We start from the raw sequence: 23,077 nt of genomic DNA, 5'->3' as shown, positions 1-23,077 counted from the left end.
CACCTCTCTCTCTTTCTCTCTCTTGCCTGCAAGAAAGAAAAAGACCTCCTCCTTCATAGAGAGACAGCACACCATCTTCTTCTCTCTCTCTCCATCTCTATCTCTTTCGCTTACCATATTCATATAACATTATTCTACTCATATCATATCCCCCTCTTTCCTTTTTATTTTAATTTTTATTTTCTCTCATATGAGATGCATACTACTAGTGAGAGCAAATCCAAGAGCTAGCCAGAATGAAAGTTCAAGAACCCATAGCAGCCTAATAGTAGCAGCAGAAGAGAAAGAGAGAACAAGACCTCTTTTGCTTCTCTCTCTCTCTCTTTCTATCTATATATATTTATGTTTATCTTATTTCCTCTTTCTTGTTTGTTAGTTTTGCCCTTCTCTTTCTCTTTCTTTCTCTCTCTCTGTCTCTCTCTTTCTCATACTGTTTACTAGTTTTGAGTGCAACTCCTTGTTTGTTCCTTTGTAGTTGTAAGTGAGAGGAGAACTCTTAGTTGAGTTTGGAGGTTTTTGGGAATTAGGGTTGTCTTCTGTGAGCTCAGATCCAAGCACTCGTGTGATAGGATTTTGTGTTCTTTCTCTCTTCCCCTTCTTCCCCTCTTCTTTTCTTTTATTTCTGGTCAAAAGGGATACATATATAAGCAACTCAGATAGATAGAAACCTTGAAAAAAGAGTTCATGGTTCAATCCTTTTGATTTGGACTTCTAATTAGTGTGTTCTTCTCAGAAACCAAAAGTAACAAACAGTACTAGGGATATATATATATACATATATATATAATGGCTGCTGCCTCTTCCCCTTCACCTTTTTTTGGTCTTAGAGAAGATGAGTTCAACAATCAAATGAAACAACAACAACAGCAACAGCCGGATAGTTCTCAGCCGATGACAGCACCGGCACCGGCACCGGCACCGCCAAAGAAGAAGAGAAACCTCCCCGGAAATCCAAGCAAGTTTATATATTTTAGCAAGTTCCTCAATTCAACAAGTTTTCTGTATCTGTTTGATTGAATTTAGCAACAATTAATTTGTTGATCTATGTGAATCACAGACCCGGATGCTGAAGTGATAGCTCTGTCGCCGAAGACACTCATGGCGACAAACCGGTTTGTGTGTGAGGTCTGCAACAAAGGGTTTCAGAGAGAGCAAAACCTTCAGCTGCATCGACGAGGTCACAACCTGCCGTGGAAACTCCGGCAGAAGAGCAACAAAGAAGTTCAACGCCGGAAGGTGTATTTGTGCCCCGAACCTACATGTGTCCACCATGATCCCTCTCGGGCTCTCGGCGATCTCACCGGAATCAAGAAACATTTCTCAAGAAAGCACGGAGAGAAGAAATGGAAATGCGATAAGTGCTCGAAGCGATACGCCGTCCAGTCTGATTGGAAGGCTCATTCGAAGATTTGCGGAACTAGAGAATACAGATGTGATTGTGGAACTCTATTCTCAAGGTTTGCAATTTTAATTTTCCATCTCTGCTTATTCTTCATTCTTTAACATATATTTTCATTTGAATCAAAAGCACAATCACAAACACAAGAACAAGCACATTCTCTTGGGAAGTGTTGATTAGGGTTCTTGGAAGTTAGGGTTAGGGTTAGGGTTAGGGTTGTTATGGTCTGGGATTCCCTTGGTGGGGAGGAAAGACTTGGCGTTTTGGAACTGCTACCACGTGAACTGTACATGGCCATGGGACTTGACAGAGTCTCTTGAGATTTCAAAAAAAGTCACTGGTCATTCCTCCATTGAAATCAACGCCACAAAACTCTCTCTCTCTCTCTCTCTCTCTCTCTCTCTCTCTCTCTCTCTTTCTCTCTCATCCTAATTCTCTCTCATCAAAAATCACGTGCTGACATCTATGCAAACTTCATCAGGTTTGTACTCTAGTGACTTGGCAAGTTGTGGAAAGAACAGTCTTCTTCTCATTGAATTCTCTAGCTTTTGCATGAGAATGATGATGATGATGATGATGATAAGGTGGATAAAGACTTAATATTAGAGTGGTTTCTTAGAATGGTCAGAGAACAAAACAATTAATGAATGAAGTTTCATTAATGTATATATATATATATATATTTATATATATCTTCTTCACTTAATTTTTGGAAGTTAATTAATATTTATTGAATGATTTTATTAGCTGGAACCAAAAACATCTTGTGTAATTCATGCAGGCGTGATAGCTTCATCACACACAGAGCTTTCTGTGATGCATTAGCACAAGAGAGTGCAAGATTGCCACCAAGTCTCTATGGAAGTAGCAACATGGGCTTGAGTTTATCACAAATGAACTCTTCGGCAACGGACATTCTCCGGAACACCGGTGGAGGACCACCGCAATTTGATCATCATCAATTGATTACTCCTTCGATAAATCCTTCGGCTTTTCGGTCACCGCCACCACCCCCACTCTTCCTTGGTGCAAACCAAGAGTTCTCTCAGCAAATCCATGGGTTGATGCATCATTCTGAGCTCCAAAGCAACACTACAGGAAACTCATCCTCATCCAATAACCTCTTCAGCTTCAGCTTCTTGTCCAACACTAGCAACAACAACAATAATAATAATAATACTTCAAGCACCATGAACAGTAGCATCAATGGAGGAGGAGGAGGAGGACCTTCATCTCTTTTTGCAGGAAACTTAATGAGTGATCATCATCATCATCATCATCATCAACAGCAGCAGCAGCAGCAGCAGCAACAGCAACAGCAACAGCATCTTTTTAACACTAGTACAGCAACAATGCACAATGAGCCAGTGTTGCCACAAATGTCAGCAACTGCACTGCTGCAAAAGGCTGCACAGATGGGTGCAACTTCAACATCCAATGCTTCATCACTTCTCAGAGGCTTTGCAACCTCATCCTCAAACTCAAGTGGTGTAAAGGCAAGAACAAGCTTCATCAATGAGAACAATCATGATCAGAGCCATAATGAGAATGAGAGGCACTTGCAGGACTTGATGAATTCACTGACAAATGAAGGTGCTGCCATGTTTGGAAGATTCAACAGTGGAAGGGATACAATGACAAGAGACTTCTTGGGAGTTGGAAGCATGGTGAGAGGCATGGCAGCAGGAGGAGGAGGAGGAGGAGGAGGAGGAGGAGGGATAGACATGGGATCTATCTCCATGGATTCAGATATCAAGTCTGCTTCTTCTTCTAGATCTTTTGCAGGTGGAGGCTTGCATTGAGAGACACAGAGAAAGCTAGAGAAAGAGATCAAGATAATCAAAGTCATGAAGAAAAAATGAATGAAATGGAAACTAATTAATATTTCCTAGTTGTTCTTTTCCCTTCATCTTCTTCTTCTTCTTCTTCTTGTGTTGTTGTTACTGTTTCTCTATCTTTGTTGTTGTACTTCATTAATGGTTAAGAAAGAGTTTCATCAATTGAATTTGTTGGCATCTTCTTTATATATAAATATATATTGTTGTACTTCATTAAAGTTTAATTGTTTATATATAATGATGGTAAGAAAGTATATATACTATTGATAGTAAAAAAGAAATGTTGTTTTCTATATCTTGAGAAGTAAAGAAAGTTTAAACTCTGTGTCTCTCTCTTTCTATCTCTACTGTGATGTGGGACTGAGAAGCTAAAAAGGTCAGAAACTTTTAAGGCTGACCAAAATGGTTCACTGGTATGTCAAATCTAGCAGTTTGAACAGGTTGACTGAGGGAGGTGGCTAACCACAAGTCAGTGGTGAGAGAGAAAGAGAGAGATATTGAGGGTGTGAGTACACACACTCATATGACTCAAATACTCTTTTGAATTCATCTCATTGTTTGCTTCTCACCCTGTCCTACTGGTTTTGTTTCTTCTCACTTTTATAGAATCTTGCAACATGCACCATTGTTTTAGGCTTTCATTATTCTTTATATTACCTATCTTACTGCATGAAGTTAATTTCCTTCGTTTAAGTGTTACTCAAAACAAATGTTATTCATATAATATATATATATTTTTTTTTTCCTTTTTTCAAACACACACACTCATATATATATATATATATATCAAAATAAAAATGATTTCTGTAATACATTTGTTTTTTTGTCTATATATATATATATATAGAGAGAGAGAGAGAGAGAGAGAGAGAGAGAGAGAGAGAGAGAGAGAGAGAAACTATATAGGATGGCAATGTTTGTTTTGGCGATTTTTCTAAATTTTCTTATTCTTGATGATGGTTTTGTTGTGCATGATTAATTTAAATTTTGAAGAACATATATACTTTAAAATTTTTTAATTTGCACCATTCAAAACAGAGAACATATATATTAAGTATGGATTGAAACGATATGGTTATAACCACAAACGATGATTAATTAGCAATCTTACAAAATTACAAAGGTACAAATGGCAACAACATCAATAAATTTTCTATTATTAATTCTTAGATGTAGTCAAATGAAATTAGAAGTCTACATAATATATATATTTCTTTTTGTGACGTTCTGCGAGACCTTATATTATTAATATTTTAGCTAACTTTCCGACATTTTTTACTTTTTTTATATTTTAATTTTTTAAATGAGTCATTATCTGAATCATGTTAAACTAATGCTAATTAGTTGAGAACATGAATCTCTGTGGGACAAAGGGATGATATTCCACTAAACCAAACAAGCATAAATGTATATATAAATTAATATATAAAACCTAAAGAAAGTGATTGATTATAAATATTGTTTTTATGGAGAGAGAAAACGTGGAGTTTGTTTTTAGCATTGTCTGTAGGGTTTTGGTAGTATATGTGATTCTGAGATTGTATGAAATAAATAATACTAAGTATGTGCTTGCAAACACTTGTTCCATGCAGTGGGAATCCTATGGGTTTTTTTTAAAGGCCATCCTCCCAACAAATAACATGGCATTGAGACAATTAATTAATGCCCATTTCCTTTAGTTTTGTGTATCTGAAGATTAATTGAATTCTTTTTTTTTTCCTTCTTTTTTATTTATTATTGAGTGTGTCTTATTTGGTTATTAGTTGTTGTATTCATTTTTATTTATTAATTTATTAAGAAAAAAAATTAAGTGTTAGAAATAGTTATGATGTTTAGATTGTCAAAATTTTATAATTAAGATATATAATATAAAAAAAATTACTTATTAGATTATGGAAGTTTATCAATTTTCCAATCATTCATTTATTTCTTAATTTTTTTTAATGGTTATTATTTTAATATTTTTTTATAATACTAAAAGCTCCCCTACCTCCCCCAAGTGAGCGGAGGAGGTGAGCTTGTCCCCTTTCACTCAATCAAAGACGTGCTTATGAGTTTGTCCTTCTCCAAGCCCATGATACTGGCAAAAGTATTCGTGAATAAAATTATGAATAATTTAATAATTTTATATAATTTTTTGAAAATGAGGATATTTAAGTGTATAAAAAAACTTGAAAGATTTTTCATGAAATTAAAAAAAAAAAAATTGGAGAGATTTCCTTATACTAATTAGTTCCACTTCTCTTTTTCAATATAAGAGAGAGAGAGAGAGAGAGAGAGAGAGAGAGAGAGAGATATTAAATCTTAATATTAGAGTTGCTTAAAGATTGAGGAGGATGTATACAAGCTTCTTTCTATCTCTTTCATGAGTGTTTTAAGTATAGATAAGGTTAACACAAAACAAAAGAATGGAAAATTTAAAATTATTTTGCTACATACAAATATATATTTAACAAAAGGGCATGTGGTTTAGTGATACTCGGGCCCCTTTATTTGGGAGAGACGGTAGTTAGATTCTTTTTTATTGTGCTCCTTAGTTTTAAAAAAGTAAAAATGCGTGATAATTCTTCCACCTTTGTATGTCTTTGAGAGTCGGTGCTTGTCATTTTACCTATATATATATATATATATATAATGTGTCCAACTCATTGTTCGGACAATAATATCATATTTAATTTGACTAATATAAAAATTAATAATAATATTAGATTAATAAAATTGGTATATATAACTGTATGTACCATTGCCTAATATAATATCATATATCACACATCGCAACAACCTAAACATTAAAAAAGACAACATTGAACTATTAAGACATAGATATTTGAGCGATCAAATTTGAACACACAAGTATGATTTTTCATAATTTAAATATAAATAATATATGTCACGTCAACTTAACTCAAATGAACATTAAAAAAAGCCAAACATGCGTAATTATGGAGTGGCATGTCATTCTCAGCAACTTGACAAATAAAATAGAGAAGCGCTTCAATAAAAGAAAAAAAAAGTAAAATATACAAAATAATATGTCAGTATTGAGTTTTTGTTTAAAAATTAAATTTCAAACTAGAATTTATTTAAAAAAATTGAAGAAAAAGAAAGAAATATTAAAGGATTAATTTCACCGGTGAAAGAGTATTTTAATTAAACAATTAAAGATGGGTAAATGGGACATATGGCCAGTAAACAATTCGTGAGTTCTTATTTTGATTTATTTTAACTTATGAATTTCTTTTAATCTGGTTACCATTGGCTACAACTTTAACTTTAGAATGACGTGGCTCACCATCTCATAGGCAACTTATCACGTCAGCTTCTCCCATACCACACAACTAAAAAAAAAACCCTTCTTTTTTCCTTCATTCCCTCACTAGTGGTCGTACTTTTTATCTTTTCCTGCCAAGGTTTGGAATTTTAGGTTTTCTTATCCCAAAATCATGGGCTCAAGCAAGGGAGTGAGTAGTCGTCATAATCAAATTTTAGGGTTTTTCATCATGTTTGTTCATTTGATTTTTCTTAAGTTTGTGGCAATTAGATTGTATGAACAATCAAGTTGGTCATTCGTCATCCGTGATCAACCAGTTGTTGAAAGATGTTGAAACAAAACTTTTCTAAAATATTGAACTGATGTTGTTGATGCAGGGAAAACCAAGTATTAAAGCCTAACTGAGGTAAAGTTACTTGGTAGTTTAGTTAGTAGTTGAGACACATCAGCATTTGAACATTGTATGAAGGAAGAAATATTTAATTTGTTTTATAATCTTTTGTTGTACATGATTCTCAATTGAATATAAGCTTTTGCTATTGTTCTTTTTTTTTATAAGAGGAACAGACAGCCCGAAAGCCCTGCTAAACCGTCAGGGGCGTGCACAAGCTTCGATGGGCGCTGGAACCACCCGCATACAACCACCGCTCACATCTCCCAGAAATGTGCCATCAGCTGAGAATCAAACTCTCACCACTCAAATCGGCAACCAGAATACTAATAGACCATTTGGTCGTTGCCAAAATTAATAATAAATTTGCTATTGTTCTTTTAAAGATTGAATAAAAAGTCTATGCGATTAATTACAAGAACCTTTGCTTCTTCAAGATTCATGAGATCTTTAGCTGTAGAAGAAGGGAACAAATCTACTGGAATTCAGAGCTTATTCTATAGTTGATTAAAGCTTCACATTTATCATCAATTTGCTTCAAAACATAATCACTTTCAAATTACATCTTTTTTTCTTAGCTTATTTATGGCATAGAACAGAGGAACATGGAGGAGAAAGGAAAGAGGAAGCATTAGAGGAAAAGGGGCCTACCTCTACCTCCTCAACGATGTGACCACCGTTCTAATCGCCATTCCGGTGATTGCTTACTCTCATGCTTGACGCCTTGTTAGTTAGGGTGTCCCCGTAGAGTTAAGGGAAAAAGTTCAAGTTTGGCGGATCTGGTGGAAAAGGAGGGGCAAAAAAGAAAAAAAATGGGAATAAGGGTTTTTTTTTGGCCACGTGGTTTAGGGGAGCTGACGTGATAAGCAGCCTACGATCGATGTGGCAAGCCACGTCACTTTGTCATTAACGCCATAAGCAATGGTGACCCGATTAAAAAGAATTCATAAGTTAAGTGACCAAAATATATATATTTTTTTTTTGTTAGGTGATCAAAATAGGAAATTGAGAATAGTTTAGTGATCATTTATGTAATTTACCCTTAAAGATATAGAACGCTATTGGTTAGGATCTTAATTGCAAACAATATTTCTTAGGGAGAATTTTTTTTCTTAATGTATATATATTGTTAGATTTTATCACTAGAATTTTATTTGATTTAATATAAAAAAAACTAACGGTGCAACTTATGTAATTTTTGAATTATAAGAAATATTTTGGGATATCTAAAATGGTATAGACCTATTCAAATTACACCTAAAGAGTTAGGTTGTATGGCTCAAACTAAATGTAAGTCAACCTAATTTGTGATGGACCTAGAGTCTATTTAAAAATATTTTGAGATTTTATCATGCAATGAAATCATCTTCTTATGTTTGTGATTTTTCTTGATTTTGGATTTTCCATGTTCTCATTATATAATTTTTTTATTTATTAACATTCATTATTTCTTTTATATATATATACACACTCATTTAATTCTTGTATTTTGTTTTTAAATTTTACCACTTGAACTAAATGTTAGTTGTTAGTTCCGCCGATGTGGTTTGTGGTTTAAAAAACACTCGAAACACTCAAAGGAAACTCACACAAACCAAGCGAGAAGGAGACACACAAGTTTGGTAACCTAGTTTGGCGTCCACTCGCCTACGACTGGGGGTCAAGCCCGGAGATAAACAATCTACTAAAAGAGATAGAAATAGATGAGTACAAACACTTGTCACTCACTATCCCAACAATAAAAATCACTACCCTCTCTAGATTGTCTAGTGCTCACACACTCTCCTCCACAAGAGACACCCAGTCTCAAAGCAAGGTAGCTTATATAGACGTCTCAATGTACCAAATATAGCACATACCTTTTTTAGAATCTCCGCGGCTACTAATTTAAAAACCTTCCAAAATTAGCTGTTACAACTCTTTTTGTAACATGAATTGCAACATAGCCCTAACTGCTGACTTAACTGAGTTCTGGTTACATTGCAAACGACCTCAAGACTCATCAACCTCCCGGTCATGCTTAGTCCGAGTCGGTGCAGCCAAATCTCCTGATCCCGACTGCCGACAACTAGCCTACCTCCTCTTTTCCTCATCACGCAGTCCCCTCGTAAGGGGCGCACGTCCTTGTGCGTTTTCCGCGAAACTTACCAAACTTGATCTTCAATTCTCCCAAGTTTGGCCTTCAAATCTTTCCAAGAAAGATCTTCAATCAATCATCTCAATCATGGCAACAATAGGCATGTATTCAAAACTTACCCCTAATAGTCCTCCATCATACATATTAAGGTTTTTTCAAATCATACCTTCAATAGCCTACAATCATACCTATTAAGGCTTCTTTAAATCATACAATCAATAGACTTCAATCATATTATTGATAGGTATTTTCTCAATTAAGCTCCATCCATATTTAGTCTTCAATCAAATCACCCTAAATATGGTCTTGATATGATATTGTCTTCAAGTTGTAATACATTACCAAAAATAACTCCACCAAGATCTTCAAGATATTTACCTCCAAGTCAAGACTCCTTGCCATGTCACCATGCCTTGCCATGTCATCAATTATGCCATGTCACACAGGTTGCCACGTCATCTTAACTAAGTGTCAAATCATGTCAGTTACAGTATGGTTGCACTAACAGTTTCCCCCTTTGGCATAATTTAACACAACTGCTTCTACACCTAGACTGACTCCTGTTACAACACTGACTGGGACACATACAAGAGTGATAATGTTACAACTTTTAGTTACAACATCAACTGGAGAACATAAATCAGGACTGACACAATATTTCATCTAGTTGCTAACAAAGTACTGAGAGAATATTACAAATTGTAACTAGTGAGACAAAATACGATTAAACATCAAGAACAGACAAACATAAAAGTTCCAAAAACAATAAGACAAAATGTTCAAATGCCTAAAAAAACACATAAAAAATCTAGTCAGTCTGGTGTTGTGGCAATGTTCTCTCCCCCTTTGTGACACAATTCATGCCAAAATCTCTTTAGACGTTACAAGTCTTAGTACAACTTTTGCTGCAACTCCCCCTGTCTTCAGGTTTTTTGGTCATCATCTCCCCCTAACTCATTGGCATCAGCTCCTCTTTTCTTCTTATTCTCAAGTATTTCGAGGAGAGATAGAATCTTCTGCTTCTGTAGGGCTATGATGAATAACTCTGCAGAAAGTGATTGATGCCTTCTCTCCACTTCTTCTAGTTGTTCCTTCAAAAGCTTTTCATACTCTTCTTCAATAAAAAGATTCGCCTCTTCTGCATCTTTAGGCATTGGTGATGGAGACACCCGTCCTACAGGTAAATCAATTTTCTTACCTGGAGTAAATAGTTTCTAAGAGATCTTCAGCTTCTTCACTGTTGTGACTACTTCTCCCTTCCTGAGTTGTACTCCATGTTGCAATAAATACTGCGACAGCAAAGCAGGATACCTAAGAGATGTTGAGGAGTTTGTAAAGTCAGCTTCTTTCACAATGTTCTGGAAGATCAACCTTCCCAGATTAAACTTCTTTCCAATTCCAATGGCATACAATAAAAGTGCAAGCTCCTTTACGATGCTAGAATTGTGTGGGACAGATAGCCAATTCAAAATGCCAAGTCTAAACATAACATAATACTTAGCTATGAGGGTGGAGGCAGGAAGTTTTGTCTCTTCTCCCCATGACTCTGTCCTTCCTCCAGTAATCTCTTTCAGAACCTCCTCATTCAGCTCTAGCCCTTCTTCATAGTTTCCTTTCACTTCTGGTCTAAACTCCATAAATTTGTTCAGGCTAGTTGGAGTAAAAGAAATCTATTTTCCTCAAATGTAAACTTTGGAGATGCCTTTGTCTGATGGTGACAGATTGCTATAAAATTCTTGAACTAATGACAAACTGTAGCTTTCAGCAAATGTTGCAAACTTGTATAAATTTCTTTCTTGCAACAACTCAGTTAGACCATACTTCTCGAACGCAACTTCATCTATTACTCTTACAACAACGAGTCATCTCTCAACAACAGTCTTGAATGTCTTCTTCGAGACTTCATCCAAAAACTTGTCTTCATCAATGTCTTCAGAACGTTGAGTTGCCTTCTTCTTTTCCTTTTTAGAACTTGATGATGGTTCCTCCCTTTGTTTTGCATCTTCAATACACTTTCTCTTGGACCTCGGGGAGACTTCTACTTTTGGTTCCGAGAACGATTTCCTCTTAGACTTGTTAATATTATTCTTCTTCTGGGACTTCTTGTCTGGCATGGCCTTCTTTTCTTTAGCAATCTTGGAAACATGATCTCTGAGAGGGATATTTTCAGTGCTATGTGAATTGTCTGATGTTACAGAAGATGTTGTAACTTGTGCTACGACATGTTCAGCATCTGTAAGTACATCAGTATGTTGGTGAATGTTATTCAGGACTTCACTTAGAATAGCAGCTGCTACTTCTTCAGCACTAGAAGGAATATTTGTACTTCTTTCTCCGATAGCCTCTTCTACTTGTATTGGGGTCACTTCTTCTGTTGCAGCATCTTCAACTCCAACCTGTTGATTCTCTGAACCTTCTTCATCTGGAACTGTAGTTGAATCATCCTGTTCATCTTCTTCATTTCTCTGTACGTATGCTCCTGGAAAAGACTCACACGCCCATCTTAAGAGATCATCTCTGTCTTTGACACCTGTGGGCGCATCCTGTGATGATGTTTCTGCTTCTGCTACTCTGTCAGATGAACCAGCATTCTGAGGAGAGACAAAGTGGACGATTGCTTTTGACAGATCTTCTGATTCTTCTCCTCTTGCTAGGCTTCCACCAGAATTGGTTCCTCTCAACCTTATTTCTTCAATTCGTGCAGCAATTTCTTGTGGGGTCACGAGAGCACGGCGGGCCATCCTCTTAGTCCTCATCTTATCTCAAAATCACACACCGTCTTCTTCTTCTTCTCAAAGAACAATTTGGAAATAAATTGGGATTTTAGGGTTTTTATGCCATTTAATTAGTTATAACTTCCTAGGCATCCTTTCATATTTTCAAAAAAATAATCCCTCCCTTTTTTTAATATATTTTTTATTTTCCCCTTTTTTTATTTCCTCTTTTTTTTAATTTTTTTTATTTTGAAAGACATCAAGAGATTTTCACTCGTTGGAGTGTTTTGCTTGTTGACTTCATTGGTCCTCAATCAACACTTTACTGGTTGTAATATAATGTTATACCTGTCCGATTTTTCACCATCTTCAGATCAGAACTGGAGACCTCTACATCTTCTCTTGGCTTTTTATCTTTTTGGATCCATAATTTCTTGATTACAATAGTCTTTCCTCTGACTTTCCTTTTGATGACTACTTGCTCATATCCAACTATTCTTTCACTTTTCAAGTCTTCTTTCAATTTGATGCATTTGGGTCTTTCCTCTGACTTTCCTTTTGATATAGGCACTTCACTTTTTTGGTTCTTCCCTTATTTTGACTTGCTTCTCATCATTGTTTTGTTGAGTAGTTGATTTGACAAATACAACTTCTGAACTTTTTGTCTTGACACTTGAAGTTTCCCTAATATACCCAATAACATGTCGGGCTTTACTAGTTCTTCCAATTGATAGAATCTCGTCAAGCTTGGCTTACCCTTGTTCATGAAGTCCAAGGTCTTCTCAGCATTGCACAGCTTTTCTTTACATGCACTCAACTCTTCCTCCAAGCATTGATTTTGCAACATCATTTCATTGCATCTATTCATCATGAGTTTATAACCTGTGAGAAGATCAATTTCTGTCACCTCATTTTACTCATTGTCAGTTTCAGTGGATGTTGTAGCTGATGTTGCAACATATTCTGTAACAAGCGTGGATTCATTCATCACAATAGGAAAGGATGTATAATGGTTGCTCAGACTTCCTTCATCGTCTTTTTCCATGCTACCATCTGAATCATCACTCCATCTAGCATTGAGTGACTTTTCTTGCTTCTTGAGAGTGTTAGCACACTTGGCTTGATAATGTCCAAATCCTCCACATTTTCTACACTTGACTTTCTTTTGATGATCTTCAACTTCTTCCTTTTCTTCACTAGGGGAATATTTTCTTTGAAATTTCTTTGCCTTTTGTCTTGTATTTTCTGATCATATTGTGCATCTTTCTTGATAGAAAAACAAATTCACTATCTTCTTCATCTTCATCTTTTGTTTCAACAGCCTATTGTAGCTCCTTCTGCTTTGTTTGAAGAATCTCCCAAGCTTCTTTGGCGCACTCACATGTTGCAACATATTTGAATTGGTTCTCATCAACTCCAAAGATTGCATTGAGAGCTTTCCCATTGGCATTAGCTTTGCGCATGTCTTCAATACTACAGTTACTTTTCTTCTTTATGATCTCGTTCTTATCTTCCTCAACTAGAGTGGGAGGAGACCATCCTTCTTGTATGGCAATCTATGCACTCTCATCAATAGATTTGATAAAAGCCTTCATGCGTGCTTTCCAATATGGGTAATTGAATCCATTTAGCAACGGTGGGCGGGTGACAGAAGCTCCTTATTTTCCGGCCATCAATGGAACTTGTTAGGACCTCGCCGACTTTATAACCAAAGCGAACACGGCGACTAAGGCTCTGACACCACTTGTTAGTTCCGTCGATGTGGTTTGTGGTTTAAAAAACACTCAAAACACTCAAAGGAAACTCACACAAACCAAGCGAGAAGGAGACACACAAGTTTGGTAACCTAGTTTGGCGTCCACTCGCCTACGTCTGGGGGTCAAGCCCGGAGATAAACAATCTACTAAAAGAGATAGAAATAGATGAGTACAAATACTTGTCACTCACTCTCCCAACAATAAAGATCACTACCCTCTCTAGATTGTCTAGTGCTCACACACTCTCCTCCACAAGAGACACCCAGTCTCAGAGCAAGGTAGCTTATATAGACGTCTCAATGTCCCAAATATAGCACATACCTTTTTTAGAATCTCCGCGACTACTAATTTAAAAACCTTCCAAAATTAATTGTTACAACCCCTGTTATAACATGAATTGCAACATGGTCTTAACTGTTGACTTGATTGAGTTATGGTTATGTTGCAAACGACCTCAAGACCCATCAACCTCCAGGTCATGCTTAGTTCGAGTCAGTGCAGCCAAATCTCCTGATCCCGACTGCCGACAACTAGCCTACCTCCTCATTTAATCATCTCGCAGTCCCCTCGCAAAGGGTGCACGTCCTTTTGCGTTTTCCGCGAAACTTACCAAACTTGATCTTCAATTCTCCCAAGTTTGGCCTTCAAATCTTTCCAAGAGAGATTTTCACTCAAACATCTCAATAATGCCAACAATAGGTATGTATTCAAAACTTACCCCTAATAGTCTTCAATCATATTTATTAAGGTTTCTTCAAATCATACCTTCAATAGCCTTCAATCATACATATTAAGGTTTTTTAAAATCATACCATCAATAAACTTCAATCATATTATTGATAGGTATTTCCTCAATTAAGCTCCATCCATATTTAGTCTTTAATCAAATCACCCTAAATATGGTATTGATATGATATTGTCTTCAAGTTGTAATACATTACCAAAAATAACTCCACCAAGATCTTCAAGATATTTGCCTCCAAGTCAAGACTCCTTACCATGTCACCATGCCTTGCCATGTCATCAATTATGCCACGTCATCTTGACTATGTGTCAAATCATGCCAATTATAGTGCGGTTACACTAACATAAGTTATTTTTATGAAAAAAGTTTAGCTTATATTAGAATGAAATCTTTCTCCAAACCACAAAGTTACAAATTATATATATATATATATATATACACAAAGGGGATAAGCGCTGTCGAAGGAACATGTAGGTTCAGAGGTATACCAGCTATGATAGTTTAATTACCACCCTATAGTAATAAACCTCTGCCATATAATTTTGGAGGAGAAAAAATAATATAGACTTACATCAGGACCTGCAAAAGGTACAAATGATTAGCACTAGACCATTGTGTACAGTGCATTAACATATTACAAAGAGCAAAGTTTTGAACCCTCACCCCTTGTGCACTTTGTGGTGATTACCATTAGACTACTAGTGGTTTGTTAATTTAATAATTATTTTGTTAATTTATGAACATATATGATCCTCCTGCTTAATTTCACTTGCACTTCTCTTCGTAAGTTATGTACTTACTCTCCCATTGTGAGAACCTAAATATATATTGTATTGAATTTAGGTTTTAAAGTATATTTATTTTAATAGCTAGAATCTATAAAAAATTTTAATTAAACAAATCACACCAAACATTGGTACGAGATAAATGTGTTAGTACATCATCAATTTTTTTTAATAAAAATAAAATTAAAAAAAAATATAATTAATAAGTCACACTTAATTGCTAAGTTAATCAAATGCTTTGACATAATTTCTATTCTATAAGATAAGCACAACGTAGGCAAATGTTTAATGTTAAAATTAATAAGTTCAAAACAAGCTTGAGTCAGGCTCAAGTAATGCTAGTCTGGCCCTAATGCTTCCTTTTAAATAATAATAATAATAATAATAATAATAATAATAATAATAATTTTACATTTATACCCCTGTAGAATTATTAATTATATGTAAACAGTCATAAAAATTATATTTGCATGTATGCTTTAAAAAATAATACTAGCATGATTATTTGCTGGTTTTTAGGAAATTTACATATATACCGCTGCGAAAATTAGTTATATTTGCATGTATATTTTAATAAATCAAAAATATTTTTTTTTTGTAAATATTCAGGAGTAGGGGTCCCTAACTCCCTGCTTTGCAGGCCTGAGATGCCGACGGTATTTTCCGCCTGTCTTGCCTTTATCCGTATTTTTCTCCTTTTTTGGTGTTTTGTTGTTTCTTTGCTTTCCCTCACTGCTGGTGAGGGTTGACTCTTTCCTTTTTTTCAGTTTTATCTCAATAAATTTGTGGTTTATCCACATTTAATTCATACCAAAGGACAATAATCATTTAACAATAAAAAAAGAATAAAATAAAATAGAAGTAAAATTTGAATAATTATTTTTACTAGACATGATCATTTTAAAACTAAGTTAAAATATTTATGAAATAATAAATAATTATAACATCATTCTTTAAAACTAGGTTTCGATCAAATTTATTTCCTCTAAAATCTATTTTTGTAGAAGTTAACTATTTTAAATCACAATTTATTCATAATTTACATTAATTGATCATATCTAAATTATCTAATTATATGACAATTGACAAGAGATAATATTAAAAAAACAAAAAACTTCATCTTTTTCATAATTTCCATTCAACCATTGTTTGAATTTTATCACCTTTGCATCAACATATAAATACTTAGGCTGTGTTTGATTGGCAACATGGAAAATGGGTGGAAAAAAAAAATTTTCCATGGAAAATAAAAAAATAGTCGTTTGATTAACATTATTTTCTAACTAGAAAATAAAAAAATTTCTATAGAAAATTCAGATTTTGTTGTTTGATTGATCTTATTTTTCATGGAAAATGAAACATTTTTCATGGAAAAAACCTCATTTGTTGTTTGATTGCATCAATTTTCCTTGGAAAAAGTCACATTTTCCATGGAATTTTTTTTTAAAAATTATTAAAATTATAAACATCGCTACGTGGAATTGAATCTTACCATCAAAATGCCGCGGGATCTGTTCACTGATCTAGATAAATTTATTTAAAATATAATTTATTTTTTTAAAAAAAATTAAAAGAAAACGAAAAAAATTTCTTTTAAATTTTTAAAAGAAAATTTATTTTAAAATTATAATTGAATCTTACCATCAAAACGTCGCGGGATCTGTTCACTAATCTAGATAAATTTATTTAAAATATTATTAAATTATATTATTTATTTATTTTTAAAAAAAATTGAAAGAAAAGAAAAAACTTTTTTTTTAAATTTTTAAAAGAAAAGTTATTTTAAATATTTCAATCGTACGTTATTTTTTCACATAGCCCCTTACGTTTTTCCTGGAAAACTTTTCTCATGGTGGAGGTAAGAAAAAATTTCTACTAATTTGAGGGAAAATAGGGTCACGTGACATAGTTTGTGGAAAAATTTTCCACAGAAAATTTTGGCAAACAAACATCCTATTTAGCTGGAAAATGACTCGTTGGAAAATTTTGCAGGGAAAAAAATGGCAATCAAACACAGCCTTATAAAAGAAAGTAGCAGTAGATCTTTCCAATCTTTTCAATACTTCAAAAAATTCTTCAAATTTGTCATAATCCCAAAACATGATGAGTTCCAATTTTTTTATTTTTAAATTTAATTTAAATTAAAATTATAAAATTATTCCTGCCTTTACCCCTCATTTGTAAAATCTCACCTACACCATCTCACTTGAGCCACCAACTTCACATTTACACCAATGCACTCTCAGTGTCACTTTGCTTCCTTGCCATCACTGTGTCAAATATATTTTCAGTATTCTATTAAAATATTATGAGCACAGTGAGGGATGAAAAAATTAAAAAAATAGAATCAAAATATAATTAGAATAGAAAGATCAACTATATAATCAAAATGAAAAATGAAAATATATACACTGAGTTTTTAGGAATTTTCCCATAAAATATATAGGGGTATATACGCAATATCCTCTTTCAAAGGGTTATAAATGCAAACTCCCTCATCTTTTGCACCTTTAAACTTTGGCGCCAAATAAAGTTCCTTGAATACAACGGTCAAAAAAGCTAACCTTTCCAATAAGCAAAGAAAAGAAAACAAATGGAAATCCAAAGAAACACAAATGCCAAAATCAATACAAAAGAAAGCACAAATGTTAACAATTCCATCACTCTTTAACTCAATATAATATCCATAAAAAGAAAAAAAATTAAATTTTATCTAAGAAATTGAACACAATCATTAAAGCAAACAATTAAAGGATCTCTTCTATGTGATGAATGCTTTACTTGCCTTCCATTTCTCCAACTGGGTCCATTTCCAAAACCAAAGCAATCCTCTCATTTCAATCAAAGAATACGAAGAAAAACATCGATGAATTTAAACACTATAAATATCCTCTTCTTCTTCTCCACAAAACACAACCCAATTACAGATTAGTTTTAAAACATGGCATCTTCTTCAATGAGTTTCAAGAGATCAGACAGCATTGCCGATTCGATGCCTGAAGCATTGAAGCAGAGTAGATATCAAATGAAGAGATGTTTTGCAAGGTGATCATTTACCTTCAATTGAATTAGTATTTGAAACTGTGTCTAATATTTTTTGTTTTCTATTTTTTTTTATAGTTATGTGTCCAAAGGGATGAGATTGATGAAAAATAAACAATTGATGGATGAATTGGAGAAGTCTTTGGATGACAAAATTGAGAAGGAGAGACTCATGGAGGGGTTTCTCGGCTACATAATATGTTCTACTCAGGTTTGCGATAAATTCTTCGCAGTAAATTGGACTAGTTTACGTGTTACATTGTTATTTTATATAGTTGTATGCTAACATATGTGAGCATTTTAAAAATTATTAGGAAGCGGCGGTGATCCCGCCTTTTCTTGCATTTGCAGTAAGGCCTAACCCCGGCATATGGGAGTTTGTCAAGGTTAATTCAGTCGATCTCGATGCCGAGGGAATCACCTCGACTGAGTACTTGAAGTTCAAAGAAAGCATATTCGATGAGAAATGGTAGGTTTTATGTGAAAATTGTTTGGAAAATTAAGTTATGCGCATAGGGTTTGATTTGTTTTGTTTGTTTGGAATTCGAAGGGCGAAGGATGAAAATGCATTAGAAATTGATTTCGGAGCATTTGATGCATTGACACCACACCTCACCTTGCCTTCATCAATTGGAAATGGACTGCAATTTATTTCGAAATTCTTGTCTTCAAAACTTCATGAAGATTTGGAGAACTCGAACCAATTGCTCGATTATTTGCTTGCATTGAACTACAGAGGCCAAGTAAGAAACATTCAGATAAAAATCAAAACTAACTATGAAAATAAGAATGAAAAATATAAGTTGTTTGTGACAATCTGCAGAAACTTCTGATTAATGATAATGTCAATACTGTCAACAAGCTTCAAATGGCGCTTCTTTTGGCCGAAGTTTTCGTTTCAGAGCTACCGAAAAATACGCCGTTTCAGAAGTTTGAGCAAAGGTGATTGATTCTTACTGATCCATATTTTGCATAAATTTACTGATTCCTTCTTTTCATGTTACAGGTTTGAAGAATGGGGGTTAGTGAAAGGATGGGGCGATACGGCGGGACGAGTTAAGGAAACTCTGAACTGTTTATCGGAAGTTCTTCAAGCACCAGATCCGATTAACATGGATAATTTTTTCAGCAAAGTTCCGTGTATCTTCAACATTGTCATCTTCTCCCCTCATGGCTACTTTGGACAAGCCGATGTTCTAGGCTTGCCCGACACAGGTGGTCAGGTATTGCATATGACTAAATAATATAATTTCCGGTCACGGCAATCAAATTTCTAGCATTAGTTTGAACATGTTGAGTTCAACTCTATGTTACACTTCAACAGGTTGTTTACATCCTGGATCAAGTAAGAGCATTTGAGGAGGAATTACTGCTGAGAATCAAGCAACAAGGGTTATCTATAAAGCCGCAAATTCTAGTAGTAAGTTCAGGGCTCAAAGTATTAACCGATGTATTAAATTTATCAATGTGAGACAAGCATTTAATGTGGAAAATGTTTGAAGGTGACAAGGTTGATACCTGAAGCAAAAGGAACAAAATGCAACCAAGAACTTGAGTCAGTATTCAACACAAAGCATTCCCATATCCTTCGAGTTCCGTTTGAGACGGAATTCGGTGTTCTCCAGCAATGGGTGTCACGATTCGATATATATCCATACCTTGAGAAATATGCTCAAGATGCTGCTGCAAAAATCATTGATCATATGGAGGGAAAACCCGACTTAATCATCGGCAATTACTCTGATGGAAACCTGGTCGCTTCTCTTGTGGCTAGCAAACTAGGAATCACTCTGGTACAAATCATTTAATTTGCATGCCCTGAAAAAAGATGCATTGATGACAGTACCGATATTTTTGTCTGATTTTCGTATTTCTGAATGATGTTGGTGAACAAGGGAACTATTGCTCATGCTCTTGAGAAGACGAAATACGAAGATTCAGATGTCAAATGGAAGGAATTGGAACCGAAGTACCATTTTTCGTGCCAATTCACGGCCGATATGATCGCAATGAATACCACAGATTTCATTATCACAAGTACATATCAAGAAATTGCTGGAAGGTGAGACATTCAGTAATTACTGACAACATCATTAGATGGCTTGATTTAATCTTACAAACAAACTAATTAATGAGAGTGTGAGCATTACTGATTTCATGTTGTGAAACTTGCAGTAAAGATAGGCCAGGGCAATATGAGAGTCACTACGTATTTACGCTACCCGGATTGTGTCGATTCGTCTCCGGTATCAATGTTTTTGATCCGAAGTTCAACATTGCATCACCAGGAGCTGATCAATCAGTCTACTTTCCTTACACTCAAAAGGATAAGAGGCTTACTAAATTTCATCCTGCCATTGAAGAGCTTCTATATAGCCAAACAGACAACGATGAACACATGTAAGAATAGAGAATATGAACTACATTTCGATACAAAGGTAGTATATGTTTATGTCTAACATGAATAAAAAATGCAGAGGATTCATTCAAGATAGGAAGAAGCCGATAATTTTCTCGATGGCAAGGCTCGACACGGTGAAGAACATAACAGGACTGGTGGAGTGGTACGGCAAGAACAAGAGACTGAGGGACGTGGTGAACTTGGTTGTAGTTGCAGGATTCCTGGATCCAGCCAAGTCTAAGGACAGGGAAGAGATAAGTGAGATAAAAAAGATGCACTCTCTGATAGAGAAGTACCAACTGAGAGGCCAATTCAGGTGGATAGCCGCACAAAATGATCGGCTTCGCAATGGTGAGCTCTACCGATGCATTGCTGACACCAAAGGAGCCTTTGTGCAGGTTTGTCAAATGAGAGATCTTAGACTTATATATTCATGCAAAGACATTGTTATGTTAACTGATGTAGAAGTATTGCAGCCTGCTTTATATGAAGCATTTGGGTTAACCGTGATTGAGGCAATGAACTGCGGCTTACCAACTTTTGCAACAAATCAAGGAGGGCCAGCAGAGATAGTTGTCGACGGTGTGTCTGGATTCCATATCAATCCACTCAATGGAGACGAATCTAGTAACAAGATTGCTGATTTCTTCGAAAAGTGCAAGAAAGATAGCAACTACTGGAACAAGATATCATCTGCTGGCCTGCAACGTATTTACGACTGGTATTACAGCTAGCAATTTCATATCGATTAATGAAGTAAATATTGTATCTCATAACACCGCTCTGATGCAGCTATACATGGAAGATATACGCGACGAAGGTGCTGAACATGGGATCAATGTACAGCTTCTGGAGGCAACTGAACAAGGAACAGAAGCAAGCAAAGCAGAGATACCTTCAGTTGTTGTACAACCTTCAATTCAGAAACTTGGTAAGCAATGGGACCATGGAAACATTATTCAAGTTTGAGAAGTTAAGAGTTGATGGTATAATACCTTTGATGCAGGCGAAGACAGTGCCGATCGCCGGAGCTAAGCCACCACAGCAACCGGAGCCGTCACAAGCAGTAATAACTAGGCCACCAACAAGGCAAGTTTGCCCATTCTTTATTAATCTCGGAAAGATGATTGAACGCTTGTTTATTCCCAGAGGGAATTGACCTTGTTATTTGTAACTTGTGAGGAACCTGCAGACGCTCACAGTCAAGGATCGGAAGGTGAGGATTCAGAGAACAATAATACTTCACTTCCCATAATGAAGATGATTCCTGTTGTTTGCAGCTTTGATGATTTGAAACTATTCCCACATTGGGTTTCATTGCAGGTTGTTCAGCTCTGCAAAGTGAGATAAATGCAAGGACTGGATATGATGAATTCAAAAGTGTGTGTGATTTGTGTTAAATTATAGTGCAATTTCATACATATGGCACTTAATAATGTATTTGGTTTGACATTGAAATGAAAGCAGCTGTTTGATGCATAACAACAACTCTGATAAAGGTTTCACTTCAACAACAATATATGCTGAATAAGTTAGAATCCTCTGAAACAATAACAACAAAACACACTTCTGGTCATACAAACCTTTATTTCAGCAGAGAACAGAAAGTAAACTCTAGTTCATAGGACTAGATATATCTTTAACAATAAAACATAACCCTCTTAACATTATCTTTCAAAGCTGGAAGGGGCCTTATGGTACCACCCGGCACACGGGTTGCACGGGGTGCACCGCCGCCGGGAGTGGCACGTCCAGCTGCAGCGCTTGACATAGAGCCACTATCAGAAGTGTCTGGCTCCATATAGAAACGGGCACGGAAAGCTGCCAGATGGGCGTAGTAGGCTGGAGGCACTGTTGAGATGGAACAAGAGGTGTTCAGTCATGGACAGCATTCATTTATAATAAAGCAGTGAACTAGATATAAAGCAGTGAACTAGATATCAATAGATTAAAAGAGAAAGCTTACCTATGGAAACAGAACGGGTGCACCGAGCATAACTGCAAACAAAAAATAAAAAATTCAAGATTGTAAATTTAACATATGGCAACAAGAAGGATGAGGTGGAACAATGAAGATAGCAAGGGACATTACGTGTAGCAAAGGTTGTTGGTCAGTGACTGGAGTTCATCAGCACTGAATTTGTTCTCATCCCAGAGAACATGGTAATGAGCAGGACGACTTGTACCCTACAGAGATGCATCACCGTTAATGTTAGCATGTGATACTATTACATTCAAAATAGAACAGAAGGAACATCTAATACCTGTATGCCTGCATGGCTGCACAGATAAAAGTCAAACTCGGTTGGATGGCAGATCTTGGAATCAACAACAGTACCTGTATGTTGAGATAGATAAATTGCCTTAGCAATTGTCATAAATTCATATATATATATATATATATATATCACAGAAACTCAGATGACAATTGAAAAATAACAAGAGGATAATGTCTGACCAGGCAGTATATTTCCACTTCTGTCAACTGAGCGCTGATCTGCATGGTTGTTGGCGAAAAGCCTAGTGTGGTGACGCTTTTGCACCACCACAAAAGTTACGGGTGGCTGGTAATTAGGTTCCAGGGAAGCACAAGCCTG

The 23,077-nt window shown here is 35.4% G+C and overlaps 3 protein-coding genes across 4 annotated transcripts in view; 2 read left to right on the top strand and 1 right to left on the bottom strand.

Annotated features, from left to right (window-relative positions):
• The first annotated feature begins 610 nt into the window (after positions 1 to 610).
• Positions 611 to 3,404, top strand: LOC120261472 (protein indeterminate-domain 4, chloroplastic-like). The gene is made up of 3 exons (XM_039269386.1): positions 611 to 955; positions 1,058 to 1,457; positions 2,181 to 3,404. The coding sequence occupies exons 1-3, from the start codon at positions 787 to 789 to the stop codon at positions 3,199 to 3,201; spliced, it is 1,590 nt and encodes a 529-aa protein (XP_039125320.1). The 5' UTR covers positions 611 to 786; the 3' UTR covers positions 3,202 to 3,404.
• Positions 3,405 to 17,967: 14,563 nt separating this feature from the next.
• LOC120260770 (sucrose synthase 7-like) lies at positions 17,968 to 21,944 on the top strand. Its single transcript, XM_039268334.1, has 16 exons — positions 17,968 to 18,082; positions 18,158 to 18,290; positions 18,394 to 18,548; positions 18,630 to 18,822; positions 18,903 to 19,021; positions 19,086 to 19,302; positions 19,404 to 19,499; positions 19,582 to 19,872; positions 19,975 to 20,141; positions 20,255 to 20,479; positions 20,557 to 20,878; positions 20,957 to 21,201; positions 21,273 to 21,411; positions 21,487 to 21,569; positions 21,673 to 21,696; positions 21,804 to 21,944. Exons 1-16 carry the CDS (start codon positions 17,979 to 17,981, stop codon positions 21,823 to 21,825), a joined length of 2,535 nt encoding a protein of 844 aa, XP_039124268.1. The 5' UTR covers positions 17,968 to 17,978; the 3' UTR covers positions 21,826 to 21,944.
• LOC120260754 (protein argonaute 1B-like) overlaps positions 21,910 to 23,077 on the bottom strand; it is a 36,206-nt gene continuing 35,038 nt past the window's right edge. For both annotated transcript variants that reach the window (XM_039268315.1, XM_039268324.1), the window contains exons 19-23: positions 22,939 to 23,074; positions 22,745 to 22,818; positions 22,573 to 22,667; positions 22,447 to 22,478; positions 21,910 to 22,331 (exon numbers count right to left, since the gene is read on the bottom strand). In XM_039268315.1, coding sequence (XP_039124249.1) covers positions 22,120 to 22,331; positions 22,447 to 22,478; positions 22,573 to 22,667; positions 22,745 to 22,818; positions 22,939 to 23,074 — 549 coding nt within the window. In that variant the 3' untranslated portion in view covers positions 21,910 to 22,119. The remainder of the gene's footprint in view (positions 22,332 to 22,446; positions 22,479 to 22,572; positions 22,668 to 22,744; positions 22,819 to 22,938; positions 23,075 to 23,077) is intronic.

This window comes from Dioscorea cayenensis, chromosome 1 (genome assembly GCF_009730915.1).
Source record: "Dioscorea cayenensis subsp. rotundata cultivar TDr96_F1 chromosome 1, TDr96_F1_v2_PseudoChromosome.rev07_lg8_w22 25.fasta, whole genome shotgun sequence".
NCBI classification, from domain to species: Eukaryota; Viridiplantae; Streptophyta; class Magnoliopsida; order Dioscoreales; family Dioscoreaceae; genus Dioscorea; species Dioscorea cayenensis.
The sequence above is the reverse complement of the archived record's forward strand: the minus strand, read 5'-3'. Positions and strand labels throughout refer to the sequence as shown.

Excerpts from the sequence above, each read along its gene's own strand:
- LOC120261472 (XM_039269386.1), top strand. The coding sequence starts at position 787 with ATGGCTGCTGCCTCTTCCCCTTCACCTTTTTTTGGTCTTAGAGAAGAT. Across the intron at positions 956-1,057 it reads AAACCTCCCCGGAAATCCAA|ACCCGGATGCTGAAGTGATA; the intron begins GCAAGTTTATAT and ends TGTGAATCACAG. Across the intron at positions 1,458-2,180 it reads TGTGGAACTCTATTCTCAAG|GCGTGATAGCTTCATCACAC; the intron begins GTTTGCAATTTT and ends TAATTCATGCAG.
- LOC120260770 (XM_039268334.1), top strand. The coding sequence starts at position 17,979 with ATGGCATCTTCTTCAATGAGTTTCAAGAGATCAGACAGCATTGCCGAT. Across the intron at positions 19,873-19,974 it reads GCAAACTAGGAATCACTCTG|GGAACTATTGCTCATGCTCT; the intron begins GTACAAATCATT and ends TTGGTGAACAAG. Across the intron at positions 21,202-21,272 it reads CTGCAACGTATTTACGACTG|CTATACATGGAAGATATACG; the intron begins GTATTACAGCTA and ends GCTCTGATGCAG.